General features: G+C 39.6%; 1 protein-coding gene across 1 annotated transcript in view; it reads right to left on the reverse strand.

The window, feature by feature from the left end:
• ntf3 (neurotrophin 3) overlaps positions 1–24,569 on the reverse strand; it is a 55,690-nt gene extending 31,121 nt beyond the window's left edge. The window contains exon 1 of the mRNA XM_034673837.1: positions 24,449–24,569. Coding sequence (XP_034529728.1) covers positions 24,449–24,466 — 18 coding nt within the window. The 5' untranslated portion in view covers positions 24,467–24,569. The remainder of the gene's footprint in view (positions 1–24,448) is intronic.
• Positions 24,570–25,645: the final 1,076 nt, after the last annotated feature.

The raw sequence follows: 25,645 nt of genomic DNA on the forward strand, positions 1-25,645 counted from the left end.
AGGAGACAGCTTCTAAGTGATCATTCTGTGAAATACAGCGTTTATTTTTGAGTCATTTGCCACCTGTTTAGCTTGCTCTGTAGTTATGACTTTGATTCAGTTTAGTTAAAAGGGCTGTGGTGATTCACACACTCTAAAATAGTGCTCTGCTGGCTTGGTGAAACAGCTTCTCTCTGTTAAATTAGCAGCACTTGTACGCTCGTGTGGAAAGTGCTTTTGACTTGTAAACTGAGCTATCAGGTAGTTTTTGAAAGAGAAAAATGTCATTTAAAAAGCAGAAGACCCTGCGGTGGCTTTACTACGATGCAACAAATAGCCTTCAATTAAATAATACACCATTTCTAACCACAATCATATTACAATTAACACGCTAATGATAATCGATTCCATTTGTCATGTCTGTGTTGTTGAGAGTACACACTGAAGCTAATTAGCTTATCTTAACATTTTGTCATATTAACAGAGCAATATTAAAGTAACTATTTCATGTTTTCAAAGGTGTGTAAGCCTTTTGTTAAAAACACCTATCGCCAGGCATCATCGCTTCTAGCTAAGAAAAGACACTCATAAAAATAAAGCATAGCAAATTATTTTTTAAATAAAGCCTGTTAGCTTCTGACAAGTTAATTAGTGAGCATTTAAGATGCCGTTTGTATTTTTTATATGGCCAGGCAATACTTGTCTGTATTTGTTTGTGTGCAAAAATAGCTAGCTAGCTGTTTGCATTAGCTTTAGTTTTAGCACACATATGTCTTCCTTGTAAATATTTCAAGAGTTTTTATATCACTTATTTGTGCACATTTCTTATTTTTTCTTGGTAACAGAAGTTACCATATGCATTAGGAGAGTAAACATCAGCTGCTGTTTGTGGTTCAGACTTCAAGGTAGGGAGCTTATCCCGTGAATCTTCCTCCACCTCCCACCTCATTCTCTTTTTGCCCCCGGGGTGTTAGGGTAAGTGAAGGGAAGGGCAGAATTCCAATCATAACAGTGAATTATCCTCTGAACATTTCGCTGTCTCCTGCCAGGTGAGTCATCTGCTTTCACGGTGATTATCCTTTGAGAAAGCTAATTAGTGCCCCAGTGAGGTTTCAAAAGTAAGCGTCCTTTGTGTTGCTTGTTTGTGAGGGATGTTTATAAGTGCAAGTTAGCTTTGTGGTTGAATCCAGTGTGGAAAAGGGAAGATTAGTAAGCATGTTAAGGTCAAGGTTCTGTGTTTTTATCAAGTCTGCTATGTAAGAACATGTACATGCCTATGTACATACATATGTACATACCTACAGGTACACATTCCTCTGCCTGACAGAAAAACAAATGAGAACACACACCTTGCAGCAAGACAAACTATTTTATGGAGAGAAGAGAGAGTGTATTTCCAATAATTATCTTGTAACATGACAACTTGATCACTTTTCCCAGAGCGAACATCTCAACTCATAATTTCAAATTTACTGCTAAGGTAACCACTAAGGGCCGCTATGATTGGTAAAAGTGCTTACTGAATTTTTCCAAATTGGTGCCTGTACTTACAGACATCTCAGGAAATGGTGTGATGAGTTAGATGGAGTAATAGTGAGACTTCTGATTATCTTGGTCCGGTATCCAGAGGTCCTGTCAAGACCATTGACTGTCTGGCATTTAGACTGACTATCAACTAAAACCCACAATAAAACATGACCACTAAGTAACAAGTATCATGGCATCTCTGCAGAACTGACCCCCTTTTCAATCATGTATTAAAGACACACATGCACAATCAAGTGCCTGCCTTCTAATGCTCTCACACAATATTCCTCTAGTCTCTAGTCTAACTAACAAGAAACATCCCACCAAAGGCAGAAATAAGGAATTCTGAGTCCAGTTAACATGAGTGTAAACAACAACATGTACGCAAGACAGCACATCTACAGAGGACCGTACATTTGACAAATGAGGAGGGAAACTGACCCTGCATGTTTGTATGGACTAAAAATGTGTTTGAGTGAGTGCATGTTATCAAAAGCTCCACAGGTAACTTTAAAGCTGATTAGAAGACTTTGAAATTTGTTCTGTTTTGTAGAAAGTAACCGTAAAACTGCAGAGAAATGTGTTCCAAATAGAGATCTTCTGACCTTTTCGCTGCAGGTTGGCTTCTTTTTCCCATTTAACATAAGATGGTCTGATTTTAAAACCCACATTGATTAAATGGAAGCAATAGGGGTTGAATTGTTGACTTTATTAAAAGCACCTGCTAGTAAATGTACTTCCTTGAAAAACCACTTTAGCTTGCAAAATAAAGTCAATCTCCATTAAGACCCACATTGAGATGCACCATTTTTAAGTTACAGCAGAAAAGAACCAATATACAGTCTTGTGCAAAATTTTAAAAAGGCTTTGTCTTTTGGAGTGCTTTCCCTATTTTGTGAATATTTTATATAACTCTCTTGTACAACACTGCAACCACAACGTGTGTGTAATTAAGGTGACAGCCTTTTTCAGAGACACATAAGCATCTCCAGCTGTGTGCTAGGTGTCCCCTCAAGTTGTGTTTGTGTTGCTGTTGGTTTTGAAGGAATTTGTATCCAAACTTGATAAGAATTAAACAACTTTCTGTGCAGGTAATGGTAGTATTGATAGTCAAAGAAAACTGAGCTGTTTTGCACTCATTTTGTGATATTCTGCACTCATGTTTCCTGTCTGTGGAGACCTTACTTGGCTTTCTAGCCTTGCTTGTTAACAATATATTGAGCCAGTTAACAAAGCAGCTTTTGGCCAAGCTGTATACCTTTGACAACTGGGCATTGGAATACGCTCATTCCTCCAAAGCCCCATCCTCTGATATAAATATCACCTCTTTGAGTTTGTCATGTTGATTCAAGCCAAATCAATGCCATATATATTATTCACACTTTGAAAAAGCTCTACCTTAGTCCCAAACAAGCGGCAACCCCCAGTCTCAAAATATGAAGCCCATGCGGAAGTGTTATGAGCTGCAGTTCATCGAGCATCCACTTGAGGCTGGCTGCAGAAACACCGGAAACCACATACACACCCATTCAAAGAAGACGATCTTTGCAGAAGATATAAACATGTTTACAGTCTGGTTCAAAAAATAGCTTGGGTCTACGTAGCTAAATTCTCAATCAGCACACACTGTAAGGGGGGTTGAATTTTTTTTCTCACGGGACCGGTTCAGAATCTATTAAGATTACAAGTTTTGCCCAAATAAGGACTTGACTGACTTGACTGACAGGCGTGAACACATAGCTGTTGGCTAGGAGGCTCAAACCTCGCCTCTTTACCTCACACTAAATTTGAGTTCAGCATTTCCAATATGGCTCCCGCCAACGATTGGCTTCAAATCAGCGCTCAGGAACAGATGGGTGACATCACAGATACTACATCCATTATTTATACAGTCTATGACCCCAAAGGATTTAATACAGCTGTTCTCTGTGTGATCAGTACTGGTGTGTCAGTTGTGTAAGGTCTTGCTAACATGGCTAAAACTACATTTAATGTTCTGAGGAGGAGCAGTACTGATGCAGGAGTGGGTAACCACATACCGCTGAGTGGCGACAGCACGCAGGAAACACCAGAGTGAGTGCTATGCCACTGAAACATGTTCCTGTTTATTTGAGCTCTAACACTTCACACACAGAAATGATCAAATGAGTGAAACCAGCTGCTGAAGTGTTGGGTGGCATAATGATCTTACAGACTCCTAACCCTCCGTGGCACATGTTTGTTCCTCCCCGTCTTTTGTTTAAACAAGTGCAGGAGTGTTGACACACGCCTGTGTAGTCCTTGTTTGAAAGAGAGAGGAAGAAATAGATCAAGAAAGCCTCTTTCCATTTCCTTCCTAAACAACAGGCCAGACATATACAACACGACCAGCAGCAGTGTGAGAGTTCTGAGGTTTACTCAGAGTAAAGGAGAAGAATGAGCTGTAACTGTTCTTTGATAGGACTTTTGTTTCTGCGCTACATCTGACAAGGTCCACTTTGACTTGGCAAACACACACACACTGAGAGATTTGTCCTCTGCGTCTAAAAAAAATCCTTTTGCTTGCTTTTTCTTTGTAATCAAGCACTTTGTCACAAGTTTGTTTGTTAAAGCATTTTAGAGTTACTTAACTTCTACCATACATCACTGAAATTCCAAACTTTCCCCAGGTTTGACTCAGAGCCTCACAGGAACAGAGGAGGGTATAAAGACAGTTTTGCAGGTAGTAGGATTTGAACTCTCTGTAAGAAGCGAGGTGAATGGAGTGTTAGTGCAGGTGAAGCGAGACAGAGCAGTAATGGGTTATAATAACCAGCTCAAATCAGCCATGGAGATCAGGGAAGCTAATCCAGTGTCAAGCCTAATAGAATCACAGATACAAGAATAGACTGTAGGATTCAACAGTAGCTTTGACCTTGCTTCATTGTGTGTCTGTGGGTGTATGTGTGTGTAGCATGATAGTGCCCTGGATTAATGGTCCCAGGGAGAGATCTTAACTACCAACCAGTAAGGATGTGCAAAAATATAGATACAGCAAAGTATTGCAACATTTGATTTCATAACATTATATCATATTTTTGGAAAATATTTTTTACTATTAACAGTATTTAAAATAACTACATCATGGTACTACATCATAGAAATGTAGCCGTACCGGTACTGTGAACAGGTCGTGTTAACCCTATCCAGTCTGCACCAGAATTAATAGTCAGTTAAATTAATTTATAATATTTATTATTATTTTTTATTATTATGAGCATTGTTTTCTTTTGTTGAACTAATACTATTCATTATGGCCTAAAGTGCAGGTCAAATGTTGTGTCTAAGCTGTAGTGCAGGCACCCCCCACTAGTTGGGGCTTTAGCTCCGGTCACTATCAAATGCCATCGCGCTACAATGCTCTACGACCCAAATGTAAACAAGCACAGACAACCAATGTTTTAGATGACAGAAGTGTTGCATTACTGTATATAGTATCTTGATGTGTATAATATTGTGATGTCCTTGTTAAAACCCAACTTCCCAACTAACCAGGCAAGTGGAGAAAAGCCCTGTAGCACCAGAACTCACGTGCCCCCTGGAAAGCTCAAGACAGACTGTACGATGTTGCATTCCTGGTTTTCAGCATGTAAAAATTTAAAGCACAGTTACAAATGTAAGAGTCAATGAAATATAGGAAATGCTTTATCCAAAATGAAATAGGAGAAAAATGTTGCAGCCACAGAGACAACAACTGTGACTGACTTGGTAGCATCACACTAAAACAGCAGAGGACACAGTGATTGGTGCTAGTTTACTGCTAGCTGCTGACGCCTGATGATTTCCACAACAAGCTATAGCAGCTAACAACTGGCTGTAGCAGCTAGCTAAGACTTGAAAGGTGACAGGTAGTATTAATGTCTTTAGGCTTGTTCTGAAGTGATATCAGTAAAAGATGCAGTGGTTTGAAAATTGTTGGCTCCAACTAGAACGTGATTGGCTCAGTAACAGGGATGTAAGTTCACAAAAACTCTCTGTTTTGGTTGTGTACATTTAAAGTGATGCCAACAAATTAGCTCACAAGTATAATAGCTAACATTAGAAAAAGGCTTCTGAGTCGGCCCAGCTTCATTGCACAAATATAATTTAGGCTTACAGCTTGGTTGTGAAGTCATTGGCTCTAATTTGGTGGATGAATCACGGTGTAGCTAAAATAAGACAACCTTTAATATTTATTCAAAATTCTGAGCAGGTTCTGGAATTAAAGCAATATCCAGCTCAAAAAAACCAAGAGAGGGAGTATCGGCGTAAGTAGGTGCCAAGCAGCTTCTTCTTTCCTAGAGACCCCTGGGCAGGTTCATTTGGTCATGGGTCCACAAAGTAACAAAGACATTAGATAAGGAATAAACAAGTATTTTGCACAATGAGTCACATGCAGTGCACATGATTCCCCTGGCTGATAAGAATGAACTGCACCAAATTTCTACAAGGTTATCAACAACGAAAACATAGAAATACTGAGCTTCAGGAAAAAAAACTCAAGATGAGCTTCTCGATAGGATCTGATTTATTCTCTCTGGCGAAATGTGTCATCTGACTGAGGTCTTAAAATAACTTTTCCTGACTTTGTCTCCCATGGTTAAATGAAGATGATCAGAGTTATAAACTTGCTGATAACCGAGCTGATAAGAGTTTGTTTTGTCCCATTTCCCCTGGATTTAAGCTCTGAACGCTGACATAGCGGCGAGAACTGATCAGTGTTGTGCAAGTTCACATTCAAAATGAGCTAGCTCAAAGTTCAGTTCACACAGACTGAAATGAACCAGTTCACGTTTATAGTTCATTATTTGAACCATGAGCGTAGTCCAAAATATGAAATAATGAACTAGTTCACGTTCATTCTTTTGAGCTGCATGTAAATTATTTTTCAGTGTGCTCAATCCCCGGCCCTCAATCATTGACATTTCAAAAGCAACATCTCTATAAAACCTTGTGTTTTTGGACCATTGGGATTCGTCCTGGTTCTTCATTAAACTCCCTCAAATGTCCACAACAGCTCTGCCAACTACATCTGAATTGCTAGCCATGCCAAACGCCTGCTGGGTGCAATTAATCCAACTTTAACTCTTGAAACCTTTCGATACCTCCCAGAATGTAAGCGATCTTTCACTGTCTGTCATTCCCATGCACGAGTTTCAAATCGAACCATTCAATCCACCGTTCACTTTATGAGCGTAATCAGTGAGTGTCCACATTTAATTTGCTGTCTCTGCATTCTTTTCAGTTAATATAGGCTTTCAACGATTTTCAAACCAGCAATAATGTCTCAGCTTTCTTGAATTTGGGTAGTAAAAGCCACAGGTATGTGCACATGGATGTGATTACATCCATGAAACATGTACAGCCTGAAGTAACTTGTTAAGGGCAAATTTGATGAGTCCTAACTCTCCTGGTAGATAGAACCTGTTATTTCTTGAGTTCTTGCCATAAACTTTTGCTGAACATCAGATGGAGGGGCAATGATTTTCAAAAATTCTAATATTTGTTCACTTTGTAAAAATCGAAGTTACTTTGAATATTTTCTCATTTTACAAGTAAAATTGTTCATAGTTTTTACTGGTGCCTGATTATAATACAGTATTCCCACCAGACGGTGACTATAGAGCGTCTTAAAGCTGTTTGCTGACCACATTAAGTAACTGAAGAGGAAGAATGCTAACTGCATTAAACAGGAAAAGAAGAAGAAAACATCAGCGACTGTGGCAGCGATTTTCTCCATTTCTGAATGTCACACTACTACACACGTATTTCCAGAGACTGAGGATAGCTGTAAAATGTAAACACACACGTCACACTGCGTCACAGAAACACTGACATAAAGATCAAGACAGACGCTGACAGTGCCCGCTACTATCAGCACCTCTGCCTGCTGTTGGTTAACGTGACTGCTACACAAACAGGCTGTTAATGGGACAGGTGTGTGTGTGTGTGTGTGTGTGTGTGTGTGTGTGTGTGTGTGTGTGTGCGTGTGCGTGTGTGTGTGTGTGTGTGTGTGTGTGTGTGTGTGTGTGTGTGTGTGTGTGTGTGTGGGGCTGATTATTGAAATAATCGTCAAATAGATGCCAATGATTATCCAATAGTATTTTGGCTTAGCATCAGATTGATTACTTTAGAATAAACTTTGTTTCTGTTTTGATTCCTGTAAAATTGATCTTTTCAACAAAAGAGGTGCAGCAGCAAGTACTTAATCTTCAGATACCTGGCTATCATACCTTTAATCTCTAAATCCAGGAGACAAATCCTGACCTGAACCTTATCGCACTATCAGTCAATACCTGAGAAGGTACTCTAATCTTTAAAGACTGACATGTTTTAATTCTGTGCTGATCATTAATAATAATAATAATAATACCTAAGTTTTATATAGCGCTTTTCAAGAACTCAAAGACGCTTTACAAGAGAGACAATAAATAAATACAATAAAGACATATAAGACAAGCAGACGACAAGGGAAGAGGTGGAATAATTAATGTGTGGGGAATGCCTGTTTGAAAAGGTACGTTTTTAACTGTTTCTTAAATGAATGAAGTGAGTCAGAAGCACGGATGTGTGGGGGGAGAGAGTTCCAGAGGGTGGGGGCGGCTATGGCAAAAGCCCATTAGTACACACTGCCTTTAATAAGCAGTAAATCAGAGCTTCCTGATCTTTCTCTCTGAGTTTATCTCTTCATCTATAACAGCATCACATGCTGGATGATTAACAACCTTTTGTCCGCTCTTTGGCTGCGGATTGGTCTTAGCTTGATTTGGTGAATTAAAGTTCAAAGGGAAATGCAAACCATCAATCAGGCGAGGAGTTGCTTCTTAGCAGCTCTGAACTTGTGACTGCTTAGTAATGAACTCTTTTCTGCCATGAGTTTTGCCAGCTCTGAACTTGTGACTGCTTAGTAATGAACTCTTTTCTGCCATGAGTCTGCCATGTTTTCCCAAAAAAAGTATGCCTAAATACACCACCTCACAGATTCCTTAGTGTGTCAAAACACCTCAACTCAATTCACTGCAAATTACTTTATATATCCGGCTATGAGGAATCAGTTTGGAGCAAATTGTGCATGAAAAAAACAATTAACCACAGCGGCCAACACACAATCATAAAATGAAAAATAGCTGGGCAAAATACCAGCATTGTATCTTCCACTTATCCTGATAGGATTTAAGGGACAAAACACAGAACATCAAATTGAATTAATTCATCAAGAAAACTATACAACATATTGAATAACGTGATCTTTAAGGACACTATTAAAATGTCTACAAATCTCAAAATGGTATATAAAGATGTTAAAAACATTTCATTCTTTGTCTTACCCACAATGTCAAATTAGCACTTTTCCTGCTCCGTTTTCAAAACAGTTCTTGGAACTTTTATCTCACATAAAACGCTGCAAAATTCTCTGTAAAAACCAGCGTCTAACCTTCGTCATAATAAAACAAATATACTGTTATCATCTGAACAGGAAATGTTATCATCTGAACATGCCGGGACACATCATGATTTCTGTCTCGTAAGGATAAATGATTGCAATACTGAAATTTAGAAAATGTGTAGTTGCAACAGAAGCACCAACACCCATTTTTGTCTTCTTATTAATATTCCGGCTAAATTGAGAAAATTAAATCAAGTAGCAATTATTATTTCAGTCTCTTACCTCTCTTTTGTGCCAACACTGCTCATCAAAGCTGACAAATGAACACTGCAACAATAGAGCTTAGAGCTTACAATACAATTTAGTTTCACCTAATTGATTTATTTTTAAGGTAACTAGTTCAGTCGCACAAAGCCATCGTGTCACAACCTAGAAAGCAGTTCAGCTTTATATCTGATCATACTAATACTTAAATCACATGCAGGGCAGTGTAACACAGCCCAGGTGAGCGGCCTCTAAGCACAACCTGGGTATTTTTATCACGCTGCTGGCACAGCTGTGACACAGGTCTTGTCTGTTGATATGTCAGTTTGTCACTTTGGTCCATAGCACTTTTTACAGACACAGGTCAGGAGAGGATATGTGCCAAGCTGCTACCAACAATAGCTTGGGATTGTTTCTCTGATTACTAAAGACAATGACTTGATCACTAAAATCTTTCATCCAGTTAAAAGATATAGCCATGGGTTAAACAGTGATGTAACTCACAACAGTAAGAGGGATAACTTGGGTTCACATTTTCTGTCTGTTAAATACATTCGTCTTTCCAGCAATCGCTCAAAGCCCTGCAGGATATGGGCGTGTACTTTCACTTAAAGCTAAATATTGCAGACTGACTGCTGTCACAATAATTCTTACTGTGAGCAAGGCCGTCAGGTCTCTGCATATCATGAAAACAAAATAATCCAGTTCATCATCATGATGGACATAAATCAATCAGGATCCCACCTTTCAATCATTTCATAACCCAATCCTGCCTACCCTTTAGATGTTTTCCTCTAAATGTAGACTAATAGCAAATCAAGGTTCATTTTGGAACATAACTTTTGTGATCAACTTCAGCTGAACATTTGCTGTGGCTAATGTCACCATGCTGACGCTCAAAATGTTGTGATTTTCTACCTGCAGAGCGACATTCACAATGTTAGTGTTCGGGAAACCTTAAAGCTAGGGTTGGTAGTCACTGAAAACTAGCAAGAATTTGAATGTAGCATTTCCTCAGGACTCCGTCTAACCCCTCCCCCCCTCCCCTCAGAGCTCCTCCAAAACGACGCCCCCGCTCTCATGCACGAGCGCCGCTGATTCACGACCATATGATGGTGACTGATTCAAAACCGGTCCTCGGCACATGGTTTGTGTTTTGCACTACGTCAACTCATGTCTCACTCAGTGGTAACACCAAAACATTCTCATAGTGAAAGTTAAAAACACAAACAAACATGAAATGTACGCTCTGCAGGAGGCGGCCAGAACGGCAGGACAGGATTTGATTGGTTTCATCATTTGGCTCCTGATGGCAGGGATTGGTTGGTGTTTTCCCAGGTTTACTCCAGCTGATAGCAGCTTTTTTTTTACCTCTTTTTTAAGAACACATTATGTACTGATCACCATTTGGACATAAAGATAATTTTAACCAGTATAACAAAAAGTGGATCTAAATCTGACTACCAACCCCAGCTTTAACTTTTAGTTTTTTTGTGTTATGTTTGACTTTGTAGAGCTATTAGTTGAGCCACTGGCTTACTGACTCCGTCCTTGCTACTAGAGAAGCACATTTCTAATGCAAAGTGATTATGTAACAGTTAACAGTCAACACAATAAGACACAAAGTCCTCGGCAGTGAATAACTCAGCCAAGAGCCAACCCTTATATGTAAACGATATGAGCCGGCTCCTGTTTGAGAGCTGGTTTCCTTTTCAACCTTTTTTGTTGTTGTTTGATAAACTGCAGAATAAAGGGACGATTCCTCTCTGCACACATGCTCGACCACAGGCAGACCACGCACTGACTGGAGGCTGTTTCAAAGTGTGTCCGGTGTGATGATGGTGTTCAGATCACAAGCAGAAACAAGAGGAGCGCAGTGTGCAAAGCAAGCAGGGATTCTTTAAAATTCATTTCTATTTTTGACTCATCTATTTCATGTTTTTATTTGACAGATTTTACAGTTGTCAAGTTTTATCTGAAATCCACACTGTGGTCTCAGGTCTTGTGAAGGAGACTACAAATCTTGAGTTTTTTTATGATAACAACTTTTCATCATCAGCTATTTTAAAATCCTTTCAAAACAATTGTAAGAAAAAAAAAAGTCTCTTATTTTTGGGATCATACAGTCGGAGTTAGTGCAAATATTCATGATCCTATGATCAAACATGTGCAGGTAAAATATCCTTTACTACAGGTCTGGATACAATCTACTTTCTTTTTTCATTGCTCTCATGTACTGAAATACTGTTCAGCTCTGTGAGAGTTAAATATGTGACGACATTAAAGTCAGGAGAGAAACAAATGGAGATTCATATCAAATTAGACTCATAACCGCCAAGTCCATGAACTCATTTCCTGACAATGTGAAATATACACATGTCAAAGGGATTTTTTATTCTCAAATACCACAAACATTGACAAATATCTCTCTACTTCTCACCACTCCAAGTACGTTTTATGTTACCAAGTGTCATAACTCGCCATACTGGTTGATTACATAACTTAATTCATCACATGTAAACTATGAGAGATGGTTAGATGTGAATATAGGTAAAAGCTTCCTCTGAACGTCAGTGAAAGTCTTTGGTAATATCAAAGTTAAAATAGTTAGCTGCATGTGAAATTATATGACAGTCTTTGATTCAAAGTGTCATCAACTCACTCAAACTACGATTCTGCTGAAAGTCCTGTAAACACGCTCTCCAAAAGTAAAAACGTCCTCCTCAATCCAGAACGACAGCTGAGCTATAAATACAGCTTAAATATCAGGCTTTAAAAACCAACACGCACTGGATGAAACTCTGCTTTCACATTATACTCACTTTAGAATTTATGTCCCATGGCATGCCACTGTTGTTTTCCACATTCAAACATGTGCATGATTGCAGGTATTTCAATGTATCATCAGGGCCTCATTTGCTTTTGCATGATATTAACAGCTATGTTGACTCTTCCAGCCTCTTGCGTGTCATGCAATGTACCTCTAGTGAAAAACAAAGAGTCCCCAGTCAGATCTTATCGTGCGTACCAGATGTAAACCACTTCTGTTATTCCACGTACACTGTTGCACAAACTCATGCAATCCAGAGCCAAATATTACTTATGTGTTTTCATTTTCTTTCCCTCTGCTCATTTAAATATACGCCTCTACTGATACTCCATGGAAATTCCTTCAAAATCATTCCACCATCCTGATCTCAAACCAGAGCTGACCCCTTAAAGTCACCAACAGTGCAATCCTGAAGCTCTGTTGGATCTATAGTGTTACACTGAACCACACAGCACTGTAATGTTGGTCTCCCAGTGTGCCAAGTTCAACAGCTTTACGCCACTGTGGAGGCAAAATAGGCATGTACACACACACACACACACACACACACACACACACACACACACACACACTGTCCCGTTCTGCCAGCTGCACCGTTTATGCAGATGCAGTTTTACCTGTTGCTACCTCAGCTGCTGGCTAAATGACAGGATGACTTGTGCACGTGTCACTATTAGCTCTACATTGTACACAGAGCAACACTGAAGCAACAGCACAGCAGGCTGTTAAACTGTTGGCTTAAGCCTGCAGTGTTCATAACTCACGATGTATTTACAAGGAGCTGAATCATCTTGTAAAGGTCTCAAGCTCTCAAATATCTCAAAATAACACCGGAACTGAAATGGATAAACAATAAAAATACAGAGCAATTTTACATAACAGATCAGCACGTCTCCCCTCAGTGAGGTCTTGAGTATGGAGTCAGAACAGTCTCACAAATCACAAATGTACACAGAAGGATTCACAAATGTATTTCAACTCACACACAAATGTATATCATTCTATATAAATGTAAAAAAAAAATCCACAAATAAGAAACAAGATTCACAAATGTATTTCTGATTCACACACAAATATTTATTGTTTTATATGTATGTAATAAAAATCCACAAATCTACGATACGTTTGTATCTTGTTACATTCATATATGAACTGTTCAGTCTGCATTTACAAACTGTTTGTAATTTGTGAACCTCACTGCATTTGTGTGTGGAATTTTTGAGACACTCCTGCCGTGGTCAGATTCACAAATGCATTTTTTTCAGCAGGGCAATGTCTTTAGCCAATCAGATGTCATACCTCCTATTCAGCCAATCACAGTAGTGTGGATTTGAGGGTATGTGGTGGTAAAGCGATCCCTTTAGCCATGCCCAAGACCAGAGCGCACCGACACCAAGACTAGTCGATATCATCCCCCATTTAGGCAGTTATTTAATGAGGACTATGTTTGATCCTTTGTTACAATGGGTAGCCTATCTGCTGAAGTCTCACCCGATTTACAAACATTTTATCCTCATCCTGTTAATGTATTATTGATCAGTCGGACATTCATTTACCTGCATATGAAAAGTGCTATAATTCCTTTAATTTGAACATTATACTTTATGTTTGTGAATCTTTTTATTTGTGGATTTTTTTTTTATTTATATAGAATGATATACATTTGTGTGTGAGTTGAAATACATTTGTGAATCCTTCTGTGTGCATTTGGGATTTATGAGACTGTTCTGACTCCATACTTGAGGGCTGCAAGGTGAGCTGCACACTAGAGGTCATCTCTTTTTCTCAGATCTCTGGTTTAAATAAACAGTTCAATGAGACATTGACAAGACTTGTAACAGTGAAAGTATGCAGAGGTGGAAACAGCTTGATTGGTACTGTGGCATTTACCCAGTGAGCCAACACTTTAGAGGGTTTATTAGGTCTAGAGTGGACTTAAAATGAGAGGACTTTAAAATGTACTTTAAAAGTAGAGAAAACAACAATACTGAGGAATGTCCAAAGCTTCTGCAATCCCTGCAGCAGGCCTGTTCTCCTACTGCGACATCCACTGCCATGAAGCAACAGGTGGAAGGAGTAGAGGTGTGTGTGTGGCTCTGCTAGACAGAGAGCTTGAGGAGCAGACATGTGTTGGTGCGAACCCACTGCACATGACCAAAGAGCCAGGAGTCATGCGGCCCGCTTATTGACATTGAATTCAAAGATTTGATACAAATACTGAATGTAGAAATAACAATAAATGATAGAGGTGCAACTGGGATCCATTAGATTAGTTCAGACTGCATGGGATCAGTGGATGGATAGATAGGAAACGCATCATCTATAGATGCACAATAACAAGTTGTAACTTGCTTTCACTGTTTCCTGAAGCATCTCCGCTTCAAACTAATACAAGCATGAGGAAGATGTCTGTCTGTCTGTCTGTCTGTCTGTCTGTCTGTCTGTCTGTCTGTCTGTCTGTCTGTCTGTCTGTCTGTCTGTCTGTCTGTCTGTCTGTTAGTTCTGCCCATGCATGCTCTGAGCATGTCCGTATGTAAGTAAGGGGAGGCAGTGCACAGGCTTCCGTGTTTAATAGATATTAGTAAATTATAAGAAGAATTGCATTTTGCCACACCAAGAGAGCTGATCATCATCATCACAGTCTTCACGGTGAGCATTCAAAAGTTCCCCCAAAATGCAAATGTTTATAGATGAAGAAATGAAACAGACCACATACAGTACTTTGCACCGTGTTGGACTTCCCCTCCAAGCCGCTGGTCACAGACATTTACACACACATGTACAGACTCTCAGAAAACACAATGACTAGAAGATGAGTTGATTCCTGATTTACTTTGAGTTGTACAGCTATTTTGTGAAGTTTAACTGTATTCATAATGTAATGTTAAAGCAGTATTGACATAGTCTTTATCTTTGTTGAATGAGGCTTTTTTGACTAATGATAGAAGAAAGTCTTTTTATTGAGATTTTCACTGAGGTTGTTTACCTAAGAGAGAACAAGGATCCAAACCCTGCTCGTGCATGGTGAGACAGATCAGAGACAACTTGAGTGAGAGCATACAGCCTTTGTAGATTTGAAGTAATCTGTGGATCATTGTGGATTTAATGTGTTTGGATTAAATCTTTTAACAGACTTGGATCATGGAAACCCTCTCCGATGCAAGAGGCGGAGATTTTGAGCAGGTTTTAACATTATCATTAAAGCTAACTTCAGTTAAGTTTGAACAGATTCACTTCAGAGTTAAATGTGGATTAACTGTGGCCACCTCTGGGGATGGGAACCAGGGATCCTGTGTTGCAGTAAATAGCAGAGAGGTGTAATCAGTCTCATCCTCAATTCAAGTAAGCAATACACCTCATCCTGAGATGTCAGAGCCTCCTGCCACAACAAGAAAGCACTGTACCAACACAAGTGCATTATCTGTGATAATCACACATTACATGTAACAAATGTTGGTTTCATACACTGTTTGTGTGTCTGTTTCATTGTGTAATGATTATCATTTGAATTGCATCTTTTGTCATGGGTAAATTTCAAGCTCTTCAACCTGACGCTCACACTGTGTGTGAACAAAGCAGCCTTGAATTTCAAACTCTGATATCAAGTGTTTCATCATGGAGTAAGAAACATACTGTCGTTGACCAAAATAAATCATTGAATAACTCCTTTAGTTTATGTGAAAAATGCATCATCACAACTGAGAAACTGTTATTCTTCAAACTTGTGATAAATTGACATTTTTGAGTCACATAATTTTCAAAGGATGGCAAGGTACACTACCAGTCAAAAGTTTATAAACACCTTCTCATTCAAGGGTTTGCATTTATTTTGATTATTGTAAACACTGTAGATTAATACCAAAGACATCAAAACTATGAAAGAACACATATGAAATTATTGAATGAACAAAAAAGTGTTAAACAAAGCAGAATCTGTTTTATATTTTAGATTCTGTAAAGTAGCCCCCTTTTTCCTTCATGACAGCTTTGCACACTCTTGGTATTCTCTCAGTCTGCTTCATGAAGTGGTCTCCTGGAATGGTTTCTAATTAACATGAGCCTTGTCAAGAGTTCATTTGTAGAATGACTTGCCTTCTTAATGTGTTTGAGACCATCAGTTGTGTTGTTCAGAGGTAGGGTTAGTACACAATGGATAGACCTATTTGACAACTGTTGTAATCAAGATTATGGCAAAACCAGATTATTTCATAGTTTGGATGTCTTCAGTATTAATCTACAATGTTGAAAATAATTAATTTAAATAAAAACATTGAATGAGAAGGTGTGTCCAAACTTTTGACTGGTAGTGTATGTTTTTTTAACAACAATCCTCACCTCCTTAATGGCCTTATAGTGTAGGGTGTTGGGCGTTAGCTTCAGGGTGAGGATTAAAGTCAGGATTTGTCTCATGTCAGGGTTAGAGTTTATCTAAAGGAGGGGACAAGTAGGGATTGGGTTTGTGTGTGGTTTTCGGTGTAAACTCTGAGCGGCAGGTTTTACCTTCAGGCTGTCTGAACATCTGTGAGCTCGGATATCAAAGGTGGGTGCTAACCCGAAACATCAGTGCACACAGGTGTCACCTATAGGCATCTTTTCTATAAGGAGAAAATGAAGATGGCTGCTCCCACATATCTGAGCTGTTTTCATACAAAAGGGAGTTTCAGCCAAACCACAATGAGATGCTGATTTGTAGCTTTCACTTCAGAGCAGCAGTGAAAACGTACGGCTAACTAGAGAGAATTCATCACTGTTATTATTCCTCCTGCAGGTTTTCTTGCTATATCTACTGAAACAACATGTGCTTTAAATTTATAGTTCCCCTAGTGACACTTCTTTGAGAAAAGCATGTATTTGTTCAAGATATTTGAGGTTATGCAAGAGAAATGAAGGAAATCTGGCCAAAACTATATCTTCACTCCATATGTCAGCAACTGACATTTTAAGTGTGGGAAGCATCAGAGATTCATGAGAAGCCAAAAAAATGTGCAGGTTTATTACAAAGATTTAAAAAACTGTTTTGGTTTGATACCTTTCAATACAAAAAACTGGTGCTCAAAGTGCATAAAAATAATAAGAAACAAGATCGCAAGAGCAGAATATGAGTAAAGTTTCAAAAAGTCATTTAAATGCACAACTGGTAAAAAATAAAACCAACTACATTACAGCTATCAGGGCAACAAGGCAACAAAAATATGAGACAAAAATAAAACACCTTTCTTCGTTTTTTGAGAGTTGTGTTAAAGGGATACTATACATTTTTTTAATTGTGGTTGTATGAGGTACTTGTCAATAGTACGTGTATTACCCACAGGGGATCTCGGTCAGTTCAACCCTTTTGTTGAGAAATCGGCCCGAGAACTGGAATGGAAGCTTGGCTATCGTTGGTATTAATCATCCATCAAACATAAACAGCAAACTGCATCCCCTGAAGAGAGCATTTTACTTTTACAGTACTGTGTTTATCCTTTAACTAGTTTGTGGGGATTTTTTGAAAAATGGTTCCCAACATTTTTGGGCTGGTTACCCTCAAACTAAAATTACAATCTTGTTTGGATCATGTCTGGTAGGTCAGGTGTACGTGAGCTATCTACAGTTTCACCTAAGAGGCCTTTTCCCCACCTGACTTTCAGAGGGAAGGCCAAAATGCATGAAGACATCCATTTAAATACAAAAAGAATATATGAAAGCCCTTTTTGTTTTTAATACAAACATGACTATTTTTGCTCTGTTCTTCCTCGTGTATGATTTTATGATCCCTCATATAATCTTTTGACCTTTTGGAGGGGTCTGACCTCCCAGATTAGGAGCCACTTGGATGATAAACCTCAGAGCTACTGTGAGTATCTGCCATGTTTCTTCAATAGCATGGCAAAGATACAAGAAACAATCTTTGAATCTAATCTCTTTGCCGTTTTGTGTGTTTTCTGATGAAAAATCTTCTCCTGCTTTCTTTCAACAGTCAAACACATCACTCAGTGTAATTCTTAAAAAAGGAAAATGTTATCAAAAGCTGTTTAAGCAGCACGTTACCACCTTGTCCAATCCAGCAACAACATAAAAAGACATACAAATAATAAAGAATAACTAAATCCCCTTACTGATGGTAACACAAAATGTTAAAGTTAAATCCAGTGGAAACAGATCTTCACACAACCTTGCTTTGAGAGTTAGGTCATAAAACTGCTCTAAAACTGTAGAAGAGGTAAAAAAAAAAAAAAAAAAGTAACTGGTGCATTTGAGAGTGAACGGTGTAATTTGATCCTCAACACTATCTCTGTATCAGGACGGAGTTGATATCAGGAGGTCACTGGGTCTACTTTTAATGTGGAAACGGAGAGAGTGGAGAGAAAAGCATGCTGGGAGGGAGCGTGTGAGATAGTGAGAGGGGGAATGTAAAGAGACAGAGAAACAAGTGAAGGACCTAAAGATCCAGATGGTGAATGTGAGGGAGATAAAGAAAATCGTTGAGACAGAGAGGAAGATTAGAGGGTCAGAAGAGACAGACAGAGGGGAGGGCTGAGCTGTCATATGACTGAGCTGCTGGGAAGGCCGGGTGTCACCTTGAAGCTGCGTGATCTCTATCTGCTCTGTCTGGAACAGTTGAGGGAAAGACGATGACATCGACCAGGAGAGGAACTTTCTATTTTATGAGTGAGTGGCTGAGATTTCAGCTGAGATTTAGGACTGTGTAAACAGTTTAGGTTACAGGTTAAAGGAACGAATCCTCTAAATTACAGTCCTGACATGTATATGTGTTTCTGCACACTTTGCCTTTTCTGTTCCATGGGGCGATCTAACCCATATCCATCCACTCTGTTTTGATCTAACCAGCCGTAAGAATGTGCGCCGTATAAACACTCGGATAAATGTGTAAACCGTGTCTGAGCAGGCCAGGCTGTGAAAGTGAAACCATACAGAAAAGTGAACAGCTTGATCCACAGATTGAAGAGGAGAAAGGAGGAGGAAAAATATCTGTCCTTTGTTTTGCCTCTTGTGGTTTAGGAGCACAGCGTTTACCCATCACTTCACGGGAGAAAAAGTGGAGTCTTTTTATTTACATCTCATGGACTTCATCACTCAGAAATCCTGACACTAATGTTCAATGGCCTGCTCCAAAAAAAGGAGCTACAAACTCCTCAGGCGCTGGACTCCTGTAGTCTTTCAAACACCACATTGCCACACATCAAGGACAGCACTTGTGCTCCACTTAACTTTAACTACAAAAACCCTTCAGTGTCTTGAAAAGCAGAAACAACCTGCAAGTGCTGTGTGTGAAGTGCTTTAAGAACAAGAAAGGGGTGAGGGGAGGAGAGTAGGTGAGGACAAGGGAGGCAAAAATGACAGCAGTCATGGCAAATATCTTTCTATTCTTTGGAGCCATCCATTTAAACTGTGTTTAAATGTTGTACCTGTCTGTGGATGAGAATATTTAAGTGCAACCCTCCTCCAAAAACAATGATAGTGAATGCAAAGTTACCACTTGTGATATGAGTTTTACTCTCCTGTCGAGATAGTTAGTTGCAGACCAGATGATAAGGACTTGTAAAAACATCTTCACAAACGCACAATAAGCATTTGTTTGTTTGTTGTTTGGTCCAGATCAGAATTAAAATCAGACAAACCTTCAGCCAACAATAGTCGCGCTCAGTGTAATCTAAATTTGAAAAAAGGCTTCAGCAGTTGGAGCTAGACTGATCGAGTCATTTTCAAAAGTTCTAGTCAATTTAAACACTTTACATTAACATCCCTTGAACGTAACTCAGCAGAAGCAGGGTGAAATCATTTTGCAGTAAACGGCTGACCCACTCTGCTGGGGTCTAATTTGATCTTCAGATAGATTTGGAACATTTGTTTTGCCTCAAACTATGACTTTGGATGTTGTGGCATCTAGCGGCAAGGTTTTAGAGTGCAACACAAAAATAAACACTCCCGCCCTCTCCGTGCATAAAGGGGAACCTGCAGTTGCCACAAAACTTGTGCATAACACAAAAGGCCAGATTTAAAGCCTGTGATTGGTTTGTTCGCTCTTAGCTGCTGTGGAGCCTTTTGGACCCCCTCCCTCTGTGGATCTGAACAGCTAAATCTAAGGTGACAAAAACACACCAGGTCCACTTTTTTGAGTGATTACACACTAATGAAACATGCTTTTGAATACAATAAATAGATTTTTGCTGATTCTTCTGCTATCTGTGATATCTTTGTACATATGCGGATGATGTTGATAATGAATACACCCTCTGAGCTGTGACAGATAGCCAGCTGTTAGCAGTGCTGGAATAACCAGTTAGGAGCTCTGGGGGTAAAGTTTGGCACAACAGTTACCACAAAAGGGGGTAACACCACAAACCTGTTCACCCTCCTCCGTCTCCATCATCCTACAGATTTCATCACAATAGAAAGGGTATTTTTCAGTTAGTGCTTGCCTCGGGACAGGAAATGATTCTTCTAAACATGCAGTTATTTGTTGTATTATCAAAGTGAAGTTATCATAATGTTGGATTTAACAGCATTTTCCCATAGCTTTGTTTTTTCTCAATATTTTTTCTGGCCCCAGTAATCACAAGCTAAAATATTGATATTGTGACGGCCCCATAACAAACTTAAGTCTTAACGAACTAAGTCTTCTGAACAGTAATCCACAAATCAATTGGTGATGTCACACTAGTCTAATCCACTTCTTATATCTATCTTTGGTAGAGGCCCAATTGCAAGCAAGTTCACATCAGGTCCAATACAATCAGTGCTGCTACATTTCATAATAGTAAGTCTTTTAGGGGTCATTTCATTAAGCAAAATGTTGTATGCATACAAGAGTTATGCACATTGTGGAGAAAATATAATCAAAATATGACATAATAGGATGACTGCCCTCTTTATTAAAATAAGGACATGTCTGACAGATTAACACAGTCCACTAAAAGTTTCTCTTTCATTCAAGCTATTCTTTTTCTTGTTTTGAGTGAATGTGTGTAACAGGTTCTTGTTCCATCTGTTTCTCAGGCACATTGCCCATTTTCAAACATTTTGATTCCTGAACAACCTTCAAGCTGTTTGTTTTGGGTGGATTACAAAACTGGGTTTGCTATTTTGGGATCACTTTAAAGTAATTAAAAGATCTCCATATGAAAATGTAATTACACATAATGACACATCAAGAGTAGAGACGAAGAACTGTGCAACCTCACATGTTGACAGGAAAGATTTCCAGAACACAGAGGTCCAAGGACGCTCCAGCTTCCAGCCAGTCCCTGTGGAGGTGTCATGAACACAGCTGAATGAAACATCTGTGATGAGTAACAGAGTCCACCCAGGCTGCCTCTTGCTCTTCAAAAGTTCAGCTCGTGCTTTCAAAGTTATCAGTGACCAACGTCACAAGGTGCAGGGCAAGGAAGAGGCACCTTCATCTGACTATTAGAACCACTAATTCAAAAAGAAGTAAATCTGACAGGTTCATGTTTTACACCAAACTTCTAAACAAGAAGGCTTCACATAACTGTAATTCACAACACTAAAACAGTAGCAGTTAATCAACACAGGCTGTGAAACTTATGCCTTAAGAAGCAGCTGCAGGTTGAATCATTGAAAAAAAAAATTCAGAAATTTAGAGTTTCCAAGAAAATGCCAGCTCTGCATATTTACATGGTTCCTCACAACAACAGAACGCTTGGAGGGACTTGCTACAGATTGTAATTTACAGCAGCCAATAGCGCTAAAGGGCATTATTTTGCCCAACCTCAAATTTCAAACAACTCGGCTCTGATATATGGCTGGAAAAAGGCTTCTGTTTACTTGTAAAACCTCTGAAAACCAGCCAACAAGCTATTCTGCTCCTCGGTTCTTTTCAGCTCACAGGTAGAGCTTATATTAGTCAAGTTATTTAGGGTCCCTGTTTATATCTCCCATTTCTTCTTCATCCAAACCAAAAAATCATGTGGAATTAAGGTGATTTTAAAACCACTTTCAAAAACGACGTGATTCTATTTCTAATAGAGTGGAAAATAAACTAAGTGGATTTTGACTTTGAGCCACACGAAGGCAGGGGAAGACATGAAACCCCAGGGAGCCGGGGGAGCGGGAAAATCAAGGGTTAGCAAACTTGGGTTACTAATTTGTTAGCACTCTGCTACAGCGCCTTCATTGGACACAAAATCAGGAATACAGGAAGGCTCACCACAATGTGTCCCATGTTTTCCCAGTAAATGACTTATGAATACTATCAAGAAATACCAATAACTTCTATTGTCGTTGATGGGCCAGCTACTCAAATCAGAGCAACATACATAAGAAAACTGTAACATCAACTTTGATTTGATGGCAACTTTTAAACCCTGACATTACATACAAACTACTTGGTGAATCTGGCAGTGCTAAATGAATAATATGACATGAGTGAAGAAATTGGGGCAACAAGTAAAACAGGTACAGGAAGAGAAATAAAAGCCGATAGGTGAACAGAGTTGATTACACACAGAAAGGTTGGAATGCAGAGCCAAAAGGGACATCAAGTGACTCTCCATTGTAACATTATCAGTCTGTGAAACCACCCTCTGTCTACCTTTAGCTACTTAATGTTAATGTCCCTAGCCCACCCTCTAAAGTCTTCTCTTTCCTCCTGCAATAAACACAAAATGAACATTGTTAAAGTGACGTGTTGCAGCTGTGCGGCACAAAGAGCTCAAACATGAATCCAACAGCCCACAGCAGGAGTAGGAAGCTTATCTTCAGATGCCTTAGAGGCCATTTTTTGACTTCGGTACAACAAAAGGAGTTGCGGTGTGGGACATGCCCCTCTCTTGTGTCCCTTCTTGCATCCCTGTTTCCTCATCCTGCTGAGTGTGGCATGTCAGAAGAGGCCGTGCCTCCAATCCGCCGCTGCAACAGCTGCTTTGGCAGCCACATGCACACACTTCCAGCACATGCACGCACACACATAAGTGGACTCCCACAGCAGCAGGAAAGCATCCACCAGAGGCCTTGAGACGCCCACTGATGCGCGCCATTATCCAAAGCCACAGAGCACATGTCATGTCACAGACAGCATACTGTACAGAGGACCATTACAAGGGATTTTCCTCATGTTATATTACCAGACTGGACACACACACACACACACATACACACACACACACACACACACACACACACACACACACACACACACACACACACACACACACACACACACACAGGCACATAGCATGAGCAATTTTGGGTTACTGGGCTATTTGGCTCTGATCCAATACAAAGTACCAAACACTCAAATTCTGATCTCTGAGGAGAAATTCGCCCCTTAGAGGCTTGGTTGAGAAAAAAAGTTATAAATTGTATGTACACGTGCACACATGTAAACAGTTGAACACACATCTGTCCCAAACTGCAGAAAATGTTTAAAAAGTGAGCACGTTTTTGTTTTTTGCCGTCTTGTTTGACTTTTGTTTGACGTTACAGTTTATTTTTGTTGTTCATGTGTTTGACTTACATTTTTGAACGCACATTTTTGTTTCTGAATGTTAACTATGATTCGAAAAGATAACATTTTTGAGAAGTGGTTATCAAAAAAGAAAGATTAAGGAAACTTGAGCACCGCATAAATCATAGGAGAGGAACTCTGTACGCGCAGAGCCGGTTCACTCCCTCCACCGTGCGCACACAGGCTGCAGTTTGCATGCATACACTAACTCTGCACGTAAGCACACGGAAAAGGAATGCATAAATATTTAATGCATCGTCGCTCTGTATTGAGATTCAAGTGTGCAATATCATCTTGCACTCGCACTAACAGAGGAAAACAATTTGCGCGTCAGTAATCCAAAGATACAAGATGAACCACATCAGAAGCGTTCCCGTGCGCACTAGCCAGTTCCGCTCCCTCCAACACGCCTTTGAACAGAGCGAGACTCCTGAGTGCATGCGAACACAGCAGGATTCTAATGTTTGTGTGCGTAAGCGAGCTTTGCAAAGACCCAACCCTTTTCTCTACCTGTGCACACACCGAGAGAGGCTAAGAAGTTAGTTTGTCCTCTCCTGTTTGCCTCCAGGCAGCGCACGGCGTCTCACATTCTACCTTGATTTACCTGCAAAAGCTCAAGCTTAGTGTAATAAATAAGTCCTTGGACATATCATGCAACTCCTCTGTTACTCAATGAGTAAATGGTTAATCTGGATCCACCAAATCCAATTTGGCAGACTAAATATGATGCAAAATCCAGTTTCAAAACTTCTAAAAGCTTTTCGTTAAACAGACATTCCACCCGCTCCAGAGCTGTGTATCACACCGTACGAGGTCTATGATGTGCATTTGGGATAACTTGGTGAGTTTTGACATCCTACTAATAGTGTTTATCATCTTGGTCAACAACTTGGGTCAGTCCATGTGGAGTTGGATTTCTAGAAAACCAAAAAGTTCCTCAGCGACAAAACCCTCCATGAAGCCACGAACAAAGTAAATTAAAGCAGGTTCCTACCGTAATAAAGGTAACCATAGCATCGGCGGGTTAGTATCCAACAGAGTCGACATGAAGGTGATTAATTTTTAGACAGAATCCTTCGGCGAAAACTTCCCACTTTCTGAGGGCTGCCGCTGGTCTGTGCGCCACACTGGTTCTGTGTGGAGAGGATCAGGGTGTGCGTAATTCTCTCTCTCTCTCTCTCTCTCTCTCTCTCTCTCTCTCTCTCTCTCTCTCTACATAATCTACGCCGCTCTCCCTGTTGCAGGACAGATGGCTCTTGGCGCATGTTGCAGCAAAGACCTGCATGCATGCTGCCCCTGTCTGTCAGCGGGTCTGGCCTGCTGACATGAATTAGGACACAGAATTAGGAGCGTGTGTGAGTGCATTTGTCTGTCTGTGTGTGCATGCATGTGTGTGTGCGTGACAAATGCAAGCTTGATGTATTAATGTAGGGATGGCTGACATTTAGCAGGTTCCCCCCAAATTTAGAACTTTGAAAATAAATACTTTACTGCTTCATTTTAAGAATCAGAAAAGACCAGATTGTTAAGAATATGAACATTCCTGTTTTTAGAATACTGACAAAAATGACTGTATACTGACTCCTGATTATGAGTTTTCAGGGAACTTGTTTTATGTTTGAATAAAAAGTAGAACTTTAGTCAATATATCTCTTTGCAAAATAATGGACAGTTACTCTGATGCCAGCTGCTGGTTTGTCAGCTGCCTTTTGAAAGTTTATGGCAAGCTATTTTAAAGGTACTAATTGGCATTTTGACAGACAGGGTGCAGGAGTTTGCTTACAATTTTGATGGACTGGTTCCTCCCCAACACATTTGTCTTATACTATATATTTGTGACATGTTTTCCTACAATGTAAAGTACCCACAAAAAATAATGTGTAACATTTAAATGCAAAGAAAGCTACTTGAAGCTCAAATGGTTCATCTTAATGTAAGTCCCACCTCCGGCAACAAAAATAACCAATCACGGTTATCTTTGGGATGGCACCTCGGGGGCCATGCCACCCTCTGGACATGCCTGTTTGGCAGACCTCTTTCTGACTTTTAATTTTAAACAAGTTCCCTCCTGTTGCATTTTGGTTGTCAGATGGCCACTAAAATCCACAACAGTCTTATTATCCAGAATCCAGAACATTCTGAGTTGTTCATCAGAAAAAGTCTCATGTGAGATATTTACATCACACTGATA

The sequence above is a fragment of the Notolabrus celidotus genome, chromosome 21 (genome assembly GCF_009762535.1).
Source record: "Notolabrus celidotus isolate fNotCel1 chromosome 21, fNotCel1.pri, whole genome shotgun sequence".
Lineage (NCBI taxonomy): Eukaryota > Metazoa > Chordata > Actinopteri > Labriformes > Labridae > Notolabrus > Notolabrus celidotus.